This window comes from Amphibalanus amphitrite, unplaced genomic scaffold (assembly GCF_019059575.1).
Source record: "Amphibalanus amphitrite isolate SeventyFive unplaced genomic scaffold, NRLGWU_Aamphi_draft 000925F_arrow, whole genome shotgun sequence".
NCBI classification, from domain to species: domain Eukaryota; kingdom Metazoa; phylum Arthropoda; class Thecostraca; order Balanomorpha; family Balanidae; genus Amphibalanus; species Amphibalanus amphitrite.
In genome coordinates, this window is record NW_024882419.1 from 192,346 (window position 1) to 211,689 (window position 19,344).

The window sequence follows — 19,344 nt, forward strand, 5'->3', positions numbered from 1 at the left end:
TATTTGGTAAATTATTTGAGTTAACAATATTTTCCTTAATCTGGAATCAAAATTTATCCATGCCTACTTCTGCTACCAAATGATATGCGATGTTGACACTTCAATGCCGTCGTGCTCGTGATCGTGGGACGAGAAGAGGGCCTTGCGAGAAGGGAGGGGCTGGGAGGAGGACACAGCTGTGGTGCTTGGGTTCTCGTTTTTATGGGACAGCATGGCAAATTAAAAGGGACCTTTGTATCAAGACAAATTACCTGGCTATTACCAGAAGTTTCGGCGAAATGTTTACGTTTTGATTGACAAGATTTGATTTAATCAACTTTCGCCAACAAGGTGAGAATTTGGAATGAAGTGAAATCCTCTCCAGGATTTTACAATTATCAGCCTATGGATGTCTGGCTGCCATACTTTCATGACAGGTTTTTCTTCAATGATTTATTTTTCCATCAATAAATATGTTCCGAGACATCAATGGTCATGGTAGGCACGGAACTGTTGAAACCCTACTGCCCATGCCACGAGTGCCACATAGCATTTTGGGTCTGAGTGCCCTGAAGCATCTGGGGACTGGGGTCGTTGCCATCAGAGCCATCAACTATCGGGATGCTGTCACACTTTCTCTTGTAAGATTTTCCAACACTGGCTAGTCAAGAATCTGGGCAGAATTAAAGCACATCCCTCTCTAGGTGCTTACTCAGGAACTTACATTCATGGATAAGAGCCCAAGAGAGGACATAGCAACTGACAGGGCATAATTTGCATAGATGCTGTCTGTAGTTTGTGCGACTTGTTGACTATTCACTGCTGGCATACTATGATAATGATGCCTATGTTGCGATTGCCAGGTGCTCCCAGGGCTAGCCCAACAAATGCTCAGTGTTCTTTCTTAGCTACTTTCCCTAGATTACTTCAGTTTGTCTTGTAGTTTCTTTAAAAATACTGATCATCATCAAGACACATAAATTGATTTACCTCTAGTGTGAAATATAGTTTACTTTATCATTAACTGTTACATATTGCAGATAGTTTTACCCCTCCTGCAAATGAACAGAACAAGTAACTGCCTAACTAGTGTATACAATCATTCTACAACTATACTGGCAGCAAGGAGGTGCTTTCAAACTTATGCACTGACCTGAGTTGAAAGGCCATAAATCACATATTATTGAAGGTACCTTACACACTTATGCCTTTGAAAGTCCTAATTTAAATGATGCAGCTTATATCTGAGAGCTGGAGGAATGGAAAAGCTATCAAGATTCCAGTTGGAGTTATCACTTCACATTTCAAAGTGCACAAACATTTCAAGCTGGTTTCAAATATGCTGCTCAATGTTCATCTTTTGAAATTCTGCATAGAGGTCTTTCAAGTGGTCATATATCAGATCATTTGATTTTTTCATTTTATGTTCCATGCATTTCTTATTAACTCTATTCAGGCAAACTTTTAATGGTAGTTGAAATAGCAACAATGATAAAACTGTAACAATGTTATCTTCATCAGCTGATAATGATTTCTTTGCTTCTAGCAATGGTTGGCAGTGATGCAGTCACTGTGGAGGCAGAACCCTCCTCCCGGACCTACTACAACACCTGGCCAGATGGCAGGGCCGGCACAGAGTGCCGCTGCCAGCTGCAGGCCTCGACAGACGAGAGCGCCGCCGGCGACCCGGGCTCGGTGTACCAACACCGCTGCCAGACGTGCGCCGGCGCCGACTGCATGCACCCGTGCCGCGACCCCGGCCGACACTACGCCAAGCTGGGCCTGTCCGCGCCGCCGGCGTCCCCGCAGGGCGGCGGCCGGCCCTCCTGCTGCTGCCACAAGTCGCGCTCGGCGCCGTCGGCCAGCGGGCTGTGTGTGGACTCGCTGCCGCTCGTGTACGACCGGCGGACCCGGCAGCTGCGGCTGCAGCCGGCCGTGCCGCCGCCGCCGGCCGCGCCGCCGCCACCGGCGCCCGGGAAACCCGGCCTGGAGGAGGAGCGCGACAGCGGCGTCGGCGAGAGTCCGTCGAGCACGCTGCAGCAGGGCGCGGCGGCGCCGCGGCCGCTGCGCCGCGCCGACGGCTCCCTGAGCAGCACCTCGAGTCTCAGCACCGACTACAGCCTGTACTCGGAGCGGCCGGCCGCCTCTGACGGCGGCTCCAGTCGCGACCTCAGCGCGCAGGGCGCCGCCGCAGCAGCCGCCGACAAGGCCGCCAAGAAACGCGGCATCTCCGGACTCTTCTCACGGTAGGTGGAGGCAATGGTGATGGCTGATCTTATCTGACAAATAAGCACAGCAGCTGGTAATACTACAGATATTTATTGTTTTTGTCAACTGTCCTTATTATTTCTTGAATTTGATTAAGTGCTTCGGTTTAGAATTACAATGCTATTTCAGGGGTTTATTCTCATGGAGATCTAAAGAATCTCAATCTCCTGGCAGTCTTTCAACAAATGTTCCTGGATGGAGATTATTCAACAAATCACAAGCGGACGACGGCGATGCCTCTCACACCTTACTGGTATGTGCCCTTTGGTGGACCACACTCATCAACATAGCGAAACGGTCGACCAGGCACTGACGTAAAACGGCGTCGGCTGTGCTGCTTCAGTAAACATGGATTTATTTCATTTGGCAATGGCCCGACTGAGACATCAGTCAAAATGTTTCACAGTTGAAGTGTGTTTCGGATATTTCCCGTTCCTGTTGCGCCTTTGGTTTAGAGTTTATTTTGATTGATGCTTGTACAGAGTTTGAACACTTAGATTGGCCCACCTAGACCTTGGCGCTGAATGAAGGCGTGCAATTTAGCCATTCAGTTGGCCTGACGCGCTAGTTTAAGTGCATGTCAAAGACCTCTAATGAATAGTTGATTCGACACCAATGACAAGTAGCTTGTTTAACCTCAACACCACTGACTGACCTCGTCTGACCTCGTCTGACCTCGACCGCCTCAGCCGACGCCGAGCTGCACCAGTCTGACGAGCCTCACCAGCCTGGCGAGCCTGACGAGCAGCACGGGCGACTCTCCGTGCCGAGCGGCGCGGCGCAACTCTGGCCTGCAGGCCGGCAGCATGGGGCTGATCCTGGAGCCGCGGCCGCACCACCTGCCCGCCAAGAGCCGCGCGGAGGAGAGCCGACATCGGCTCGAACACCAGCGCATGCTCGAGGAGGCCAGGCGCAGAGGTAAGCGAGGGGCGCGAGAATGAAACTGACGATTTCGGAAGGGTTTGAGTTTGGAAGAGTCTTGGTAGTCGGCGCGCCCTTAAATCCCAATTAACAAACAAGTTTGGAAGAGTCCTTGAGAAGCCGCTGGACAACCTGGCCAAGTGCTACGTATTGTTTTTAGAAATGTGGTCCGGCCTCTTGCTTTGGTCTCTGACGTTCATTTCAGTCATTGTGGGACTGTGCAGTGCAGCCTTTGTGTGGCGGCCAGTGGGCGCTGAATCTGTTAGCGCCAGTTAGTAGGGCGTTTCGATCGTACGATAACTGAGCGGACTGTTACGCTACGGTGACCCGTGTCAACCGTTCCACCATTGTTTTCTGCTCTGTGTATTTGCAACAATGATACGATCTGCAATCTGCATGTTTGGCGTTGGGAAAGCTGATTGTCGTCATTTTGGTTCTAATTTTGTATTTACAGATCAGAAGGACTCGAAATCTCGGAAAAAGGCCATACAGGCGCAGCTCAAAACGGAGCACAGTCTTGCTCAAAGTACAAAGATCTGGAATCAAGATATTCTTCCGAACTGGGAAAAGGTAAAGTGGTCTATCTCAGTCCTGTGCCTCTCCTCCCCTCCATCTCCCTGTATATGGATTTCGAGTAAATTTGCATCACAGTTCTAAAGACATTGTAAATGCACAATGGACATGGTAGTTGGTACTCATGCACTTGATTGCGTTGAAGTCATCTTCACCTTTTCCCGCGGAACATTTCTACCTGTTTGCTTTCACTGTTGTTGTCTCCAATTTGGTCGTTAACATGAAAACCTGCCTGTCATCTAACCTTTTCCCTTATCCTTGATGGCGCCCGAGCTCCCAGCATTACAGCGAAACCTGCAGCTTGCATTATTGTGTGTGAATTCCACCTTGGACGATGTTCATGCTGTGAGCAGCCCGTGACTAGCTGAAGACGCTCTTGAATTCCAATCTCGATCCAATCATTTTAAGTCCGAACTCTCCACCTCCGGATTCCCGCCACCGTTTCTGTAAATCACCCTCATTTGTAAATCACTCATTTGTAAATCATTCTGTAAATCACACCCCGCAGTACTCCGTACGAACAGCGAGCTCCTCTGACCGTCTCCTCCACGTGTGCTCTCCATACCTGCAGGTGCGTCACACGAGGAAAGTATCCGACCTCTGGTGGAACGGCCTGCCGCCTAGTGTGCGCGGACGTGTCTGGATGCTGGCGCTCGGCAATGATCTGCATGTGACGCCGCAGCTGTACAAGGTCTACCACCAAGAGTGAGTACCTGAGGAGGGGGATTGAGTAAGGCCGCAGCAAAGAGCGAGGGGAAGGCTTGGCAGGCGTGAGGGGTGACAGTCAGCGGTAGACGAGTGTTAACAGCCTGACGACATGCCACTCACGGTAAGTAAACACATTGCTCAATAAGTGATGTGTTGCTTCACCTCGGTGAGGAGTGCGCTGTAAGATTTGGCGAAAACAATGTTCTCTTGTTAGGCTAGTTTCTAGATGTTCGCGTATCTTGTGATACCACGGTGACTTATTGTGACGTCCTGATGAACTTTAACCACTAAGCATTACCCGTTCACTAGCACTCATAGTTGTATTAGCGATAGATAATTATTCATTGGTCACCAACAATGTATGTAACATATATGGTCCCGGCAGGGGCGCGCTCAGGTCGGGCGCTAGCGGGCCCCACGCTTACCCTTGCCCTTGGAGACGGCCGGTCGCTCGATTTAATGATCGCATATTACGCCGCCAGTAAAGCCACAGTTTGTCCTATCAGCGGTTACGACCCTCCGAGTGGACCACGTGGGGCCCCAGAGCGGCCGTCTCGACCTCATCAAGGCTCGTCTGTTTATCGATACGCTGCAGCTGCGTCTCCCAGACAGTGACGTTCTCGTGACGCAATCACCACCCTGTGACGGATATGTGTGACACGTCCCTGTGCGACTAATGTGACTATTCCCCCCCCCCTCTCCGCCGCAGGGCGCTGTCAATTCTGCGAGCGGCCGCGCAGGGGAACGCTCCCCGCTCTCCATGTGAAGTGCGTGAGGCCAAGACCAGCTCGGTGGACCTGATTCGGCTGGATGTGGCCAGGACGTTCCCCCAGCTGGGGCTATTCCAGAAGGTACGTCCCGTCGATCGCATGATCCTATTGATATTACCGTGTCATCTAGACTTAATCATGCGGGGGATCCGTTGGGGTGGCTTCTTACTACATTAGGCATGTCTTGGGTTGGCAAGGATTGGATTGCTAACGGTGACGGCGACTTTGACATTAGCAGGCTTGTTTGGGCATTTCCGTGTTAGTTATTTTGTCATCTGTCGCATTTATTTCGTCCTTTCAGCGGGCCTGTCAGTCTAAGTTTATTCGGTATATTTCATTCTAGTTTACTATCTGAGAACACCGGGTGGCCGAACATTTTGTCCGATTACCAGCTGGCTTTCATTTTCACTGAGTAATCTTTGTGAACACAGCCGAGTTTGGATGACCCGATAGCAATAAGGGTAAATCATGTTGACGTCTATCAGCTACTCGTAAATCACACGCTCAGCTATGTAGTGGGCTCGCCCATAATTTGGCGTTGAAAGTTTGCTGCCACGAGCGGACCGCGCGACCCGACGGCGGCGAATCAGCCGACCAAGTTCCAGCGGTGCGTCATGAGAGCTGCAAAGTTGCGGCGCAATTGAACACATTGCCTGTGTCCTTGGTTCCCATCATGAACGGTTACTGGTCCGGCCCGGAATGGAGCGGTGATTGCCGCCCATGGATGATGCAACCGGTAACACTCTGCTGGTGATTCATATTCATTAGAGACATTTTCAGATATTTTATCATTTACGAATTTCGTTGCTATTTTGATTGATAATGTTACAGTGGGATGGTTGTCTCATGATATCAATATTGGCGTGAGGGACAGACTTCCGTGATTGGGACTCCGCAGCAGTGCATTCACACGCTTTTGGCAGGCATGCTGCTATCAAACCAAGGCCGAATGCCGAATGCCTAATCTGTGGGCAGCTGATATAATTTCGAAGTGCCTAAATAGCACAGCTTTGAGAAGTGACTTTTTGTGTTTTTACCGATTTACGAAAAAGCTGTTCTGTGATGGTTTGCTTACATTTTAAATGAGAGGACAGTGTTCAGTTTTCCTGCATATATTTTAATGGCGCGATACCACAGCGTCAAATGACGTGTGGCAAACGTAATACCTCCCAAACACTGAGCAGTGAGCACGTTCCTGAAAGGCTACGCCAAGGCGCTATTAATCGAATAAACGTAGCACGTTCCTGAAAAGTGATGAGGTCACGCAGTTAATATTGCTGAAACCGTTCGTGTCGGGCCGTGCAATCGGCCGAATCGGATCGTTTCTTAGCGCGCAATAACCTCCGGGGATTATGAATTCCCTTTAAGTCCCCTATTGTTCAGGATCAGATCATTGCATAACTGAAAGGTTATCAATTTAAATGTAATTGCATGATGATACTGAAATAATTAGCATGTGCGAGACGCGGAAACATTGCGATAAGTGGTTATGTTGCCATTTTTTGTTTGCCAGAGAAGTGGTTCCTCTAGTTGTCACCTGCGGACGCCTGTTACTGAAGGGTAAATAGCTGCTGTAAATAGCACGATCTTTTGGGGTAGAGGAAGCTGGGACGCTGGTCTGTGATGGAGCGAGATGTTCATAGAGTGACAACAAAACACACCGCTTTGTGCGCTGCGCCACTGCCATCACACCCGGTAATGTGTACCGCGCCGCTGTCTGCCGTGCAGGGCGGTCCGTACCACGACCTGCTGCACGAGCTGCTGGGCACGTACGCCTGCTACCGGCCCGACGTCGGCTACATCCAGGGCATGTCGTTCATCGCCGCCGTCCTGCTGCTCAACACGGACCCCGAGGACGCGTTCGTCTGCTTCGCCAACCTGCTCAACCGGCCGTTCCTCTTCAGCTTCTTCCAGCTGGACCAGAGCATGGTGAGTCGCGAGACGGGTCCCAGATAAGGCTACTTAGCAGGGTGCTTACGATCGTTCTTATCCCGTCCTTGTGTTAGCGCCGTCGTGTTGATGTTTTGTGCATGCTGTGCCTGTTATATATCTTCAATCATTGTGTGCCTTTTAACCTTTATCTTCAGTTTACCAGTTTTGTATTGTCAGTTTGCCACTGTGTAGGTACTGCACCGGCAGTGAATCAGTTTCTTCTCGCGCCAAATACCCATTTGCCCCCTGCCCGTCCGCGACTCTCGGCCGCCGGCGTGTTCGCGGCGGCGTGGCTGCCCTATTTATAGTCGGCGGGGCACTGATAGGGGCCTGTTGCCGGCTCCACCACTGACCGGCGGCCGACGGCCCACGGTCACCGACAAGCCACACGGTCCTGGCCTCTGCTGGCAATATACTCTGTGCCCGAGGGTAGGAACGAATACAGGGTGTAACGAAATTATCCGGACATCTTTCTTCGCGCTGTAATTAAGAAGCAAGACATTCTGATATTTTGCCTTTTGAATTATTATATAGCCACCTTTCATAAGAGCGCAGGTACAAATTTTTGGAGCATTCCAGCCGCTGGATTTTCCAGCACAGTGGGTTTCATATAGAGTAGCGCCTTACTAACCTGTGCCCACAGTTGGGCGGCGCTGGTGGCGGGTGTCCCCTCATTCATCTCCTGATGGACAATAGTCCATAAGATATCGATGGAATTGCATGGGAACTATTTCCAAACCATAGCCCTTTATCCCAGAAGAAAAATAGGTCCTCTCGGCATCACTTCTCATTCTGCTAGGGACTTGAAGGTGGTGCGCCGCCCCGCATGAAGACTGCACGGCTTGAATCAGGCATCGGTACACGTTCAGAAACCGAGCCCTCCTGTGCCGTCTGGTTGAGTGGCTCCAACCAATCGCTAGCCAGAATGTTGCGCCGGTAATACTCGTCACTGATATTGGTTTTCTGTGTCGTCATGAACAGCTTGAATATTACACAGCAGCTGAACATGCTCCAGGTCTGGATTTTGGCCGGATGTTTGACGCCGGCGACGGCCGGCACCTTCCAGCTGCTGGCATCCCACACATGGCCGATTTGACGGCTCAACGGATATCGCAGCTCGAACAGCTTCCCATCCGACCAGGTCACCTCATTCATGTCTTCCTTCGACCAGTGGACACGCCCTGGCCTGAGGCCAAAGGTGGTGAACTGGTTGTTTTCCCATCAATTTCATTGTCTTTTCCAGTTTGAAGGGCAGTAAAACCAAGCTAAAGGGCGGGTAACGGTGAATCATGATGTGGGCCTCTTATTATCTGCCTTGGTAAGAATTCGAGTCAGGATGCGTGTTAATTCCCTGGAGGGATCTTCTGGTACTGTTAATTATAAATATATAGTTTCTTTATATTTTCTTGTAGTCGGAGTCTTCTTGAGTCATAGAGAAAGAAAGGACATCTTCTACGGGGTTTATTGCTTGAGTGACACTCTCATAGGCGGTATCTTAACGCAAAACATTACCGTTTCAATCGTGGTCACCAGCAATTCCTTATCGTAATATGCACTGCCTACATTATATGAATATTTCTCTTTAATGTTTCACATTTGCTATTTCCTTAATATTTTCCCCGTTACGAAGTTTATGTCCTCCTTACTAACTAACTAAAAACCTTGACCTTTCTTCAATCAAAATATTTACAACAATTGAAACACTTCGCTCGCGTGATCATTTCCGGGAGCGCTCTCGGTAGAATATTCAACACCCTCCCCTTGAAAGAACTTTCAACATTTACATTCGCAAGGTACCTACGACATGACGTAGTGTAGCAATATACACAGTACTCATACACAGCACTTATTACATTTTCACAAGTTTGGTAATCGGACGCTGCACTGTAACACCTCTGATGTTCAGAGTCACCGATCTCACTAAGCCGTCTTTTGACATCTTGACTGACTCGACCCTACCGATGGGCCATTGGCCCCGTGGCACACTGTCGTCAACCATCAATACCAAATCGCCCACAGCCAGATTTTGCCTGGCCGTAGCGGTGCTGGTGGACCGCTGCTGGAGCAGTGGAACGTACTCTCGACGCCAGCGCTTCCAGAACACATCTGCCATATAGCTCGCCTGTTTCCACATTTTCCGTTTGTCATTGTCAGATGAAGAGAAGACATTCAAGTGTGTCGTTCCGGAACTGGCCCCGAGTAAGAGTATGTCGTTTGGAGTGAGGGGCGGAGCATCGAGGGGGTCACTCGATGGCGAAACCAGAGGCCGGCTGTTCACTATCGCCTCGGCTTCACACAGGAACGTTTGCAGCGTCTCATTCTTCATTGTTTTCGCGTGGAGCATCGTGTCCAGAATCCGTCTAACTGTTCTAATCATTCGTTCCCAGGCTCCACCATGATGAGACGCTCCTGGAGTGTTGAACTTCCAGTCAATGTCGTTGGCTAGCATCTCCCTTGCCACCCACTCTTCCTTTTCCTCCAGCCGCTTCAGCTCTTCACGTAGTTCTCTGTGGGCTCCAACAAAGTTTGTTGCTCGATCTTATCTCAGGGTCTTAACGTTCCCTCTTCTAGCTACAAATCTTTTCAGCGCACAGATGAACGAGTCCGATGACAGATCCTCAGCCACTTCAATATGTATGCAGCGCACTGATAGGCAGGTGAAAATAACACCATATCGCTTAACTTGTCCTCGACCTTGGCTGACGTAGAAGGGTCCAAAGTAGTCTACCCAACTTCTTGTAAACGGTCGCTCCCCCGCTGTGATCCTGTCGCCTGGAAGATTTGCCATCTTTTGTTTTTCCGTTTTCGCACGTAGCCGCTTGCAGGTGAAGCACGATTTAAGCACTCTCTTGACAACCGATGTGCTCTTCAAAATCCAGAACCTCTTCCTTAGTTCTGCCAAAACATGCTGTCGGCCAGCATGTCCTGTTCGTCTGTGGACGTCCTCGACAAGTAGCTTCACATAGGTCGCATGACTCGGGAGAATGAATGGATGCTTAGCATCATATTCAAGAGCTGAATGTTGCAGTCTTCCGCCGACTCGGATGATGCCGTCTTCAAGGAAGGGGCTAAGTTTGCTGAGCTTGCTTGTTGCACGAATGTCTTTGCCCGAGTTCAAGGCCACCACCTCCTCTGGAAACGCAGCGGACTGTATACTCATCATAATAGCTCTCTCTGCTTCTCGGATGTCTTGAGTTTCCAGCAAAATCGTCTTCCTTTGCGTCGTGACTCCTTCCTCCTTACTTCGACGAATCAACTCCTGTTTCACCTTCAAGATCCACGCTACTGCTCGGAGAAGCCTGTGCCTGTCGCTGTAGTGTGCAGTGAGTTTCAGCAGTGGGTTTTGAAGATCATCTTCTTGAGTCGCATCATAAGCCTTCGCTGCACACACAGTCATCTTCTTGACCTCCAGGTCATCTGTCGTGTCTTGCAACGCTTGAGGCGTTTCTGGCCACTGAGTTTCGTTTTTCCAGAGGTATTCTGGCCCTGTCAGCCACCTGTCACTCTGAGTTCCTCTTGACACATCGTCCGCCGGATTTTGAGAGCTGGGCACATGCCTCCACTGAGCAGGGTGTGAGCCGTCATGTATGATTGCCAGCCTGTTCGCAACGAATGTGTGAAATCTTGCTTTGCGGTTGTTGATGTATCTCAACACCGTAGTGCTTTCTGTCCAGAAGAACTCTTCTACTTCAACCGACAAGCGCTCCAACTGGATCTTCAATGCACCCAGGATCAGTGCACTGAGTCTCACGCCTGTCACAGCGGCCATCAGTTCGAGTCGTGGGATTGTTACCATTTTCAGAGGAGCCAGATGTGCCTTCCCTTTCAGAAAGCTCACCTGAACGGCACCGGCAGCGTTCGCCAGCCTGATGTATGACACAGCGCCGTAAGCTGCCTCGCTCGCGTCGACGAACGTGTGTATCTGACAAGTGGTGATACTCCCAAAGTCCCTAGGCTTCATGCATCGCGGGATGCTCAGACTGTCCAAGCCTTCCAGAGTCGAAAGCCAGCCATTCCAAGCTAGTTTGTCCTCTTCTTCCAGTTCAGCGTCCCAGTCCATCTGCTTCCGGGTCAACTCTTGCAGGAGACGACGTCCCTGTATCACGGTCGGTTCAGCCATACCTAGCGGGTCATATACCGAGCTCACCACAGAAAGCAAACCGCGTCTTGAGCAGGTCTTCACCTTCGCGCCCTCTATTTGTGGAGACAGCTTCAGAAGATCATGTTCTGGGTGCCATATCACCCCGAGCACCCTCTCGGTCGGCAGCTCATCCCAGAGGCCAGACCATTTCTTCATTTCAGTCGATCTGTCTTCGTTTTCGATGGCTTCTACCACGGCTGGGCTGTTCGATGCGAATTTAGTCAGATTGAACCCTCCCCGTTTGCACAGGTCCTTTAGCTCATTTGCTAGAGTGATGGCCTCTTCGTCTGTCGGAACTGATCGTAGCACGTCATCTACATAGAAGTTTTCATTGACAGTTGTCACGCACTCTTGCGAGAAGTCGTCACCCGCGTCGGCTGCAGTCTTTCTTAAAGCATAGCATGCTACGCTGGGTGAGCTTGTGGCCCCAAATAAGTGGACCGTCATTCGATAGTGACGAGCGCGACCACTGATGTCTCCGTTCTCAAACCAGAGGAATCTGATGAGATCTCGATCGGCTCCATCGACCTTCACTTGGTTAAACATTCCTTCAACGTCGGCTGTGACCGCCACCCGTTCTAGCCTGAATCGCAGCAGCACGTCCACCAATGAATTCGTCTGATCCGGACCAGTCAGGAGCATGTCGTTGAGTGATACGCCATTGTATCTTGCTGCGCAATCAAAGACAACGCGTATCTTGTCAGGTTTTGTCGGGTGATACACTGCGTGATGTGGCAGGTACCACACTCGTCCATCTGCTCTTCTCTGTTCTTCTTCCGGCACTTCTTCTGCATACCCCTTGTTGATCATTTCTTCCATAAAGCCTTTATAGTCCTCAGCAAGTTTTGCATCCTTTCGCAGTCGTGATCGGAGATGCTCCAGTCGGTTTTCGGCCATCTTCACATTCGCTGGCATCTTCTCTTCTGGCGTTTTTGTTGGCAAAACAGCGCTGTAATGGCCTTCTTGCATCTCCATTGAGGGTTCAATTTTTTGAACCCATTCTTTGTCTTCCACTGATAGGCCTCTTCTTGTGCAGTGCAGTTTCTCCTCATATTCGCTGTCGTACATGTTACGCACCATTTCTTCGATGGACGCTCTCTCGTCTCTCACAGCCGCTCTACACACTGTGGTGTGCGACTTTCGTGATGGTGAATCAAGACCGCTGACCACCCAACCAAATCTAGTCAGCACCGCGTATGGGCTTCCGTCTACACTTGGAATCACTCTCACTGGTTCCATGGCTAGGAACGCATTTGCTCCCAAGAGCAATCCAACTTCACTTATCTCGGGCTCTGGTAGCTCTAAATATCTGAGGTGATCCCATCTTCTTACATCGTCTGTCTTGGGGTAGTCGCTTGGGTCGGCAGGTATATTCTCCATGCTGAAGAGCTTTGGTAAGTCCATTCTGTTATCTCCGCACAGGTCCGTGATGTGAAGTCCTTCCACTTCCCGTGTTGGAATGCTGATGTCCTCCTGAGCCACAGTCGTGATGGTCAGGTGCCTGCTGGGCTGTTGTTTAACGCCGAGTTGATCCATCAAGCTTTCAGTAGCGAACGAATGGGTAGACCCACTGTCGAGGAATGCGAATGTCTTAATCTTTATGTTGCCGTTACAGACGATGACTGGGACCAGGGGTAGTGTGGGCCGATCTGAGTTTTCCGCTCCTGCAGTTCCGCACACTGTCGCACCAGTAGTACCGGTCCTCTCTTGTGGTGGCTGAACTGTCTCTCTCGGTGGTCCAGTTTCATGGCCACGACTTTGAATGGCGAGTTCATGGCGTCCTTGGGCTCGGTTCTCTCTCTGTGGGCGTTCCAGATGCATCGCAGTCGGATGACGTCTTTTGCATATTCTGCACTCAGCTCGTCTTCGGCAATCGGCGCTCATGTGACCTTGTCTTAGGCAAGAGAAACACAGGGACCTGCTCATTGCGAACGCCTTTCTCTGCTCCGGTGAAGTAGCTCGAAGCTGCTCACAGTCGGCTGTGACGTGCCCTATAACGTCACAGAACACGCAGGCTGCCTGATTCTGGGTTTGGGCGGCTGCAACAACGGGCCTGGTGCGCCTCACACTGCTGCTGCCTGCTCTGCCTTGGGAGGGGAGCACTGCGCTGTTGTCGCGACTGTACATGAGACGACCGTAGGTGGGATTGGCTGCTATCCTAGCCTCATCTCCTACAAACTTTACGACGTCTTCAAACTTCACTTCACGTCCCTGCCTCTCTTCAATGTCATCAGCATGTCTCCTCCAACTGTTCAGCATCGTCTCCGGTAGCTTGCTGGTCAAAGATCGCATTGTTCTGGGATCTCCCATCATGTGCGAGGAAGAGCCGAGGGCATTTTTGCAGCTGAGCAGCAACAGCGCAAATCGGTCGAGCGCCTCGACATCATTCGCCTTAATCGTACTGAACGAGTTAATACGATCCATGAATGCTGATGCTATATGGCTAGGCTGGCCGTACCTCTTATTCAGCATTCTTATAGCCTCTTGGTATCCGTTCTCCAGATACATGCAACTTGTCACTATAGCGTGCGGTTTGCTGCCCGGTGTCATGTGCTGTTCAAGATAATAGAGCTTCTCTTGTGCGCAATCCAGCTTTGAGGCTATCTTGAGCTGGAAACCCTTCATGAACTGAGCGAACTCGGTCACGTCTCCTCCGAATTTCTTCATCTCTATGATCGGTAAGCGCATCAGTGAGGCAGTTCGCTCGCGCTCTTGGGTCAGCTGTCTGCTGTCCGGCTCGGGGTTATCTGACGCGCCGTCGTCCCTGGCGAAGCTCACCCTGTTTGATGACGTGGCGGGCTGGTCATCGATGACAACCGCGCTCGTTGACTTGTCTCCACCGACACCAGACTCGGCGGTCGGCACTGGACAACGGTGAGATCCTTGCGAGGTATTACATTCGTTGACTGCGGCACCTGCCATTTCTTGATCCTGGAAACATTTAATAGCCTGCTCTCTAGCGGACACTTCTGCTATCTTGGCTTCCAAATCTAGCAGTTCCTCTTTACGTTTAAGCTCGGCAACCTGTCTTTCTATTTCTTGTTTTTCCTTAACGGCCTTCAAACGTGCCAGCAGTCCAGCTCTGGCGGCAGCTTCATCTGCCTGTCGCAAAGTCAGAGACTCTGACGTCGTTACTCTTGTACCTGCTTGGGATACGCTGTCATTTGGCTCTACGGTGTCATGTTCTTCTAGAGCCTCTGCCAATCTAAGCCTAAGCTTTTCCTTATTTCCCTGGCATGACAAACCTCGTGCCTTTAACTCGCGCTTCAAGTCCTTGACGTTCATATTTAGCAGCATCTTGCAGCTGGTCTTATAGCATCATGACACGAAACGAATAGCAATAAAATTACATGAATAAGATTCGTAAATTACCTTGTAGGAGCGCTGATCCATCCGCATCACATCAAAATTGAGTACCTTGTGATGCTTGAATAGGTAGATTTTACGTGGTCATATCGTTCGTATTTAATATAATGAAACTATTCCTTTGTTATGAGCAAGAACAAACTTCGTAACTGTTAATTCCCTGGAGGGATCTTCTGGTACTGTTAATTATAAATATATAGTTTCTTTATATTTTCTTGTAGTCGGAGTCTTCTTGAGTCATAGAGAAAGAAAGGACATCTTCTACGGGGTTTATTGCTTGAGTGACACTCTCATAGGCGGTATCTTAACGCAAAACATTACCGTTTCAATCGTGGTCACCAGCAATTCCTTATCGTAATATGCACTGCCTACATTATATGAATATTTCTCTTTAATGTTTCACATTTGCTATTTCCTTAATATTTTCCCCGTTACGAAGTTTATGTCCTCCTTACTAACTAACTAAAAACCTTGACCTTTCTTCAATCAAAATATTTACAACAATTGAAACACTTCGCTCGCGTGATCATTTCCGGGAGCGCTCTCGGTAGAATATTCAACAATGCGGATTAATTGGTGCCGTTTCCTTGTCGCTATCTTGACAACTCTCGTCACCACTTGGCAAAGGGCGCCTTTTGCGATCGAGGCCGGGCTGAGTCTGCCACCAAGTCGCAGCTTATTACGCCTCAGGCAGATGTGCTACTGGCTGCTGCTGATGTCCAGCTGCTGACAGACCAGCTTCTGGCTCATACCACCATGCCACCAACACGTAGCCTTACTACGAAACGAGAGACTGTACTCCCTTCTCTCCACTGCCTTAAACGAAAACTATCATATGAAACCGTCGGCGACTCGACTCTTACTCAGAGCAAGAGTCATTTCGCAAGGTCAGGTCACTGCTGAGTTGAGAGCAGATACCAGAGGTATGCATTCATCCGATTTTCCAGTTTCTGACATTAAAAAAGAAACTGTGCGAGCAGATATGGCGAAAAAATAGATGTCCGGATAATTTCGTTACACCCTGTACATTGACTCCCTCAGCGTTAGTCCTGTCCTCCCTGAAATTTTGCTCTTTGCGTGTGAGAAGCGGCTATTTCCCACAAAAGCTTTAACGTTTCGGACGGACAAGTTAACGAATCCGTTGTCCACGCAGCGTGCATAACCGTTCTCGGGACATGAACTATACCACCCGATCGGCAAATGCCGAGAAGTTTGATGATTCGGGAGCGAGAGTGGGCTGTACGCCCATACTTCCCTCGAAGCGGTTTCACCGTTGAGCATTGACTAGCCAGCAACTTTGTGTGCGGTTGCCAACAAACTTCGTATACGCCTCTCACTTCCCTGCTCAACCGCCTTTGCACTTCCCACTCAAACTCATAGAGGCCGCGTTCATCAGGTCATCCCCTCAGGAACCAATATTGTACTGCGCGAGTGCTTCCCGACCGTATGCATCGTGCATCCTACCGATTTTTTCTTTGTCGAAATATTTTTAATTGTTTACCCCCTCTGTACTTATCAACCTTTTTCATTTTAAGTGGATTATATTTTTAGCATTTAGGCACCTGGATGGGCGCAAAATGACCCTAGTAGTCGGCGCGCCCTAAAGCCCCAATTAACAAACAAGCATTTACCTGGCTTTTGACCTCAATAATGATATTGTTATACGCCAGCCATATTTTCGTGTATAATTCTTACAACTTGCATTGGCCATTGCTGTCAACCACTTGAGATTCGGCCGGATTTATAGCGACAATTTGTCAGTTGGTTTGAGTTCTAGAGTGGGACGATGATGCGCTGTGGAGCACGTTATCCGAATTATTACAACCGACGGAATGATGGCATGACAGTATCGATAGTATTCGACGTGTCGTATGTTATACAGACATCTGACGAATGTGCCACACTCCGCGCTCGCCCACTGGTGTTCTGGTGATATCTGGTGCTCACATGGCTCATCGGTTTGTGTCAGACCTCTATCGAATATATCTGTGAGATTGGCAGTTTATCGGCGAGACACGCTGTCTGGCACATATTACTAGTATAGTGAATACGGCCAGTGTCCCGGCTCAGAGTATGATCTCATCATGGCTGCGCTCGGTCCGGGGCGCCTCCCTTTGTCATCCGGGCCCGTATAGAGGCGATTTAATTGACGGCACGGTCGGCCGAGCCGGCGAAATTGGCCGCCGCGCCGGCAGGGGCCGATACGGCGAGTTGTGGCCATCGAGCCGCCGTTCCGGCAGGGACAGGGCGCCCTCCGGGCAGCTGAACAGCAGCGGCGGCCTCCGAAAGGGGCGGGGGTCGACACCGGCCCTTCCTCCGCCCCGCGCCGCCGCGTCGGCGTGTTGCTCCCTGTTCTTCCGAACTCCGTAGTTCTCTACGGTAGCAGAGATGTTGGCTGATGGGAGTACGGTGATATTTGGGAATTCGTTCTTCTGGGAGCGGTGATTCAGTTCGAGTCTATTATTCGCATGGTATTAGCTGTGGACTGAATGTGGAGTGAGCTTTTATCGCCTGCGGTGGTCTCTAGCATTGGGTTTTCAAGTTGTCACTTAACAGCCATAGGGCTTCTCAAATCTCAAGAATCCCGCTCCCCTAATGAGATCAGGTTGATGGGCCCAGTCAGCTTTCACTTCAAAACACGCACTCATCGCCTCCTCCTCCGCTAGCCAGATCCTCACGGTCTGTTCAGTCCGGTGGTCGCAGTCTCGCAGACAACCTCGAAAATCCGGCCGCCGTAAAACCCAGTCACCATTACCACCTTCTGCGTCCCAGATGAGCGCCTACTACGCCACGTACACGGCACTGCTGCGGGAGAACCTGCCGGCGCTGTGGCAGCACATGGAGGCCGAGGGCGTCACGCCCGACCTCTACCTGGTCGACTGGCTCTACACGCTCTTCTCCAAGTCGCTGCCCCTGGACGTGGCCTGTCGTATCTGGGACGTGTTCCTGCGAGACGGCGAGGCGTTCCTGGCGCGTGCCGCGCTCGGTAAGTCGACAAAGGGACCGGCAAAGGGTTATTGAGTTTGATGGTCAGTTTGTAATGTGTAGGTTATTTCACCCATCCTGATTTCCAGAAATATTTCTTTTTTGCCTGATATGCAATCCGCTAAAGTCAAGCGTAGCGTTGCACAAAGGTGGCTCGATTTCACGACATGTTGCTATATCGTGTGTTGAAGGCTCAATATAATGCAACTTGTGTCAAATGTTTTCCATCTCTAAGCTAATGTGAGCTATGAGAGTTACGTTTTGCACTCGTTTTCGCGTTCGACTCTGGCGCTAACGTGTCAGTCGTCACTGCAAAGGCAGGTTAGCCCGGGATTAGGCCAGATAATCATCTCTGCAAATCGCTATGTTGGCCGATCCTTTAAGACGGATCAGCCTGTAATCCCCGTTTCATGGACTATAAAACGGCCTGCAATGTCATACACTTCGTCAACGAGGGCCGCGTGTCCTCTTTGTGTCTACAATGTAACATTGTCGGTTTGTTAAATCCGCATGTTCCGCCACGCGGAACATGAGAACATGTGGTATTTATGTTCAGCGATTACACTCTGTGTTTACACTGTGTTGTCTGTACAGTTGTGTGTTCACTTGCCATCACACTGTTACCCTGTGTTACGTTCTGTGTCTAACCCTGCTCGTCCACCCTGCCATCCTCCAGGGATCCTGCACCTGTACGACGAACAGCTGCGTTCCATGGAGTTCATCAACCTGGCGCAGTTTCTCACTGGTCTGCCCGACGACCTCGACTCGGAGGCGCTCTTCAAGAGCATCACCAAGGTGCACACCAGCATCGGCAGGCAGACCTTCCACGACCTGGTGGAGCGGAGCCGGCGGCCGTCGCCGCTCGGCTCGCCGCGCTGAGCTGGCGCTCCGAGGGCACCAGTCGGCCCGGGAGGAGTCCGCCAGCCCCGGCGCCACGACTGAATACTCCCTGTACACTGGGTGATATATCGACTCTATTCGTACCCGCCGGTACCTGATAGCCACTGACGCGTGCTAGCTTAGATTGTTTACCACGGTGATGATGTACGATTTTTACCGATGTTGTTGCGGCGTGAGGCCGTTTTAGATCTGTCGAAGGAGATGCTATGGGGGAGGGAGGGAGGGGCGGCGGCTCGCGGCGGCCGTCTGCTCCGCAGAACGGGTGCAGTGAGGCGCCGGTTTTACGTGCCTTCTCTGAGAGCGGCGGCGGCGGCGCGCAGTGCCCGCCGAGCCCTACTCGTATGTTGTCGCCGCAGGGGCCGCTACTCCGCGGCCGGCCCCGGTGTTCATTGACGAGACGTGACAATTCGACAGCATTATTATTACGAGCATGCATCTCATTTATTGAACATAAAAGACACTGACTGATATCGGCTTGGTGTGTTTGGACGGTGTTCAACCAACGAATCCAGCGTCACGCGCAACTTGCTGCAGTTCGCATCGATCGTAGTACCTCATGATTTCATAACACTTATTCAACAGATAACCCCCGATAGTGCCCGTATGCCGCGGTGACCAGATACTGTCGACCCAGAGGGCACCAAAGTGCCAGTCATTCCAAGGATTCGAACTGAGCTCGTGGTTACCGTAGCAAAAAGGAACTCAGCTATTTCAAATAACTTATTTGTGCTCCACAGTCTTTTTGATAATGGTGATTGGTGATATGTAACCACGTTGTGCTGAAAAATTATGTTTGTTCTA

General features: G+C 50.4%; 1 protein-coding gene across 3 annotated transcripts; it reads left to right on the plus strand.

The window, feature by feature from the left end:
* The first annotated feature begins 71 nt into the window (after positions 1 to 71).
* On the plus strand, positions 72 to 19,011 carry LOC122368123 (TBC1 domain family member 12-like). Of its 3 annotated transcripts, XM_043341784.1 has the most exons (11): positions 72 to 330; positions 1,526 to 1,758; positions 1,789 to 2,225; positions 2,377 to 2,500; positions 2,937 to 3,165; positions 3,623 to 3,738; positions 4,313 to 4,446; positions 5,159 to 5,300; positions 6,948 to 7,148; positions 17,431 to 17,644; positions 18,320 to 19,011. In XM_043341784.1, exons 2-11 carry the CDS (start codon positions 1,528 to 1,530, stop codon positions 18,520 to 18,522), a joined length of 2,031 nt encoding a protein of 676 aa, XP_043197719.1. In that variant the 5' UTR covers positions 72 to 330; positions 1,526 to 1,527; the 3' UTR covers positions 18,523 to 19,011. The 3 variants fall into 3 exon arrangements, with proteins under 3 accessions (XP_043197719.1, XP_043197718.1, XP_043197720.1); XM_043341783.1 differs by having other exon boundaries at positions 73 to 330; positions 1,526 to 2,225; XM_043341785.1 differs by having other exon boundaries at positions 73 to 330; positions 1,526 to 2,225; positions 2,422 to 2,500.
* The last annotated feature ends 333 nt before the right edge of the window (positions 19,012 to 19,344 follow it).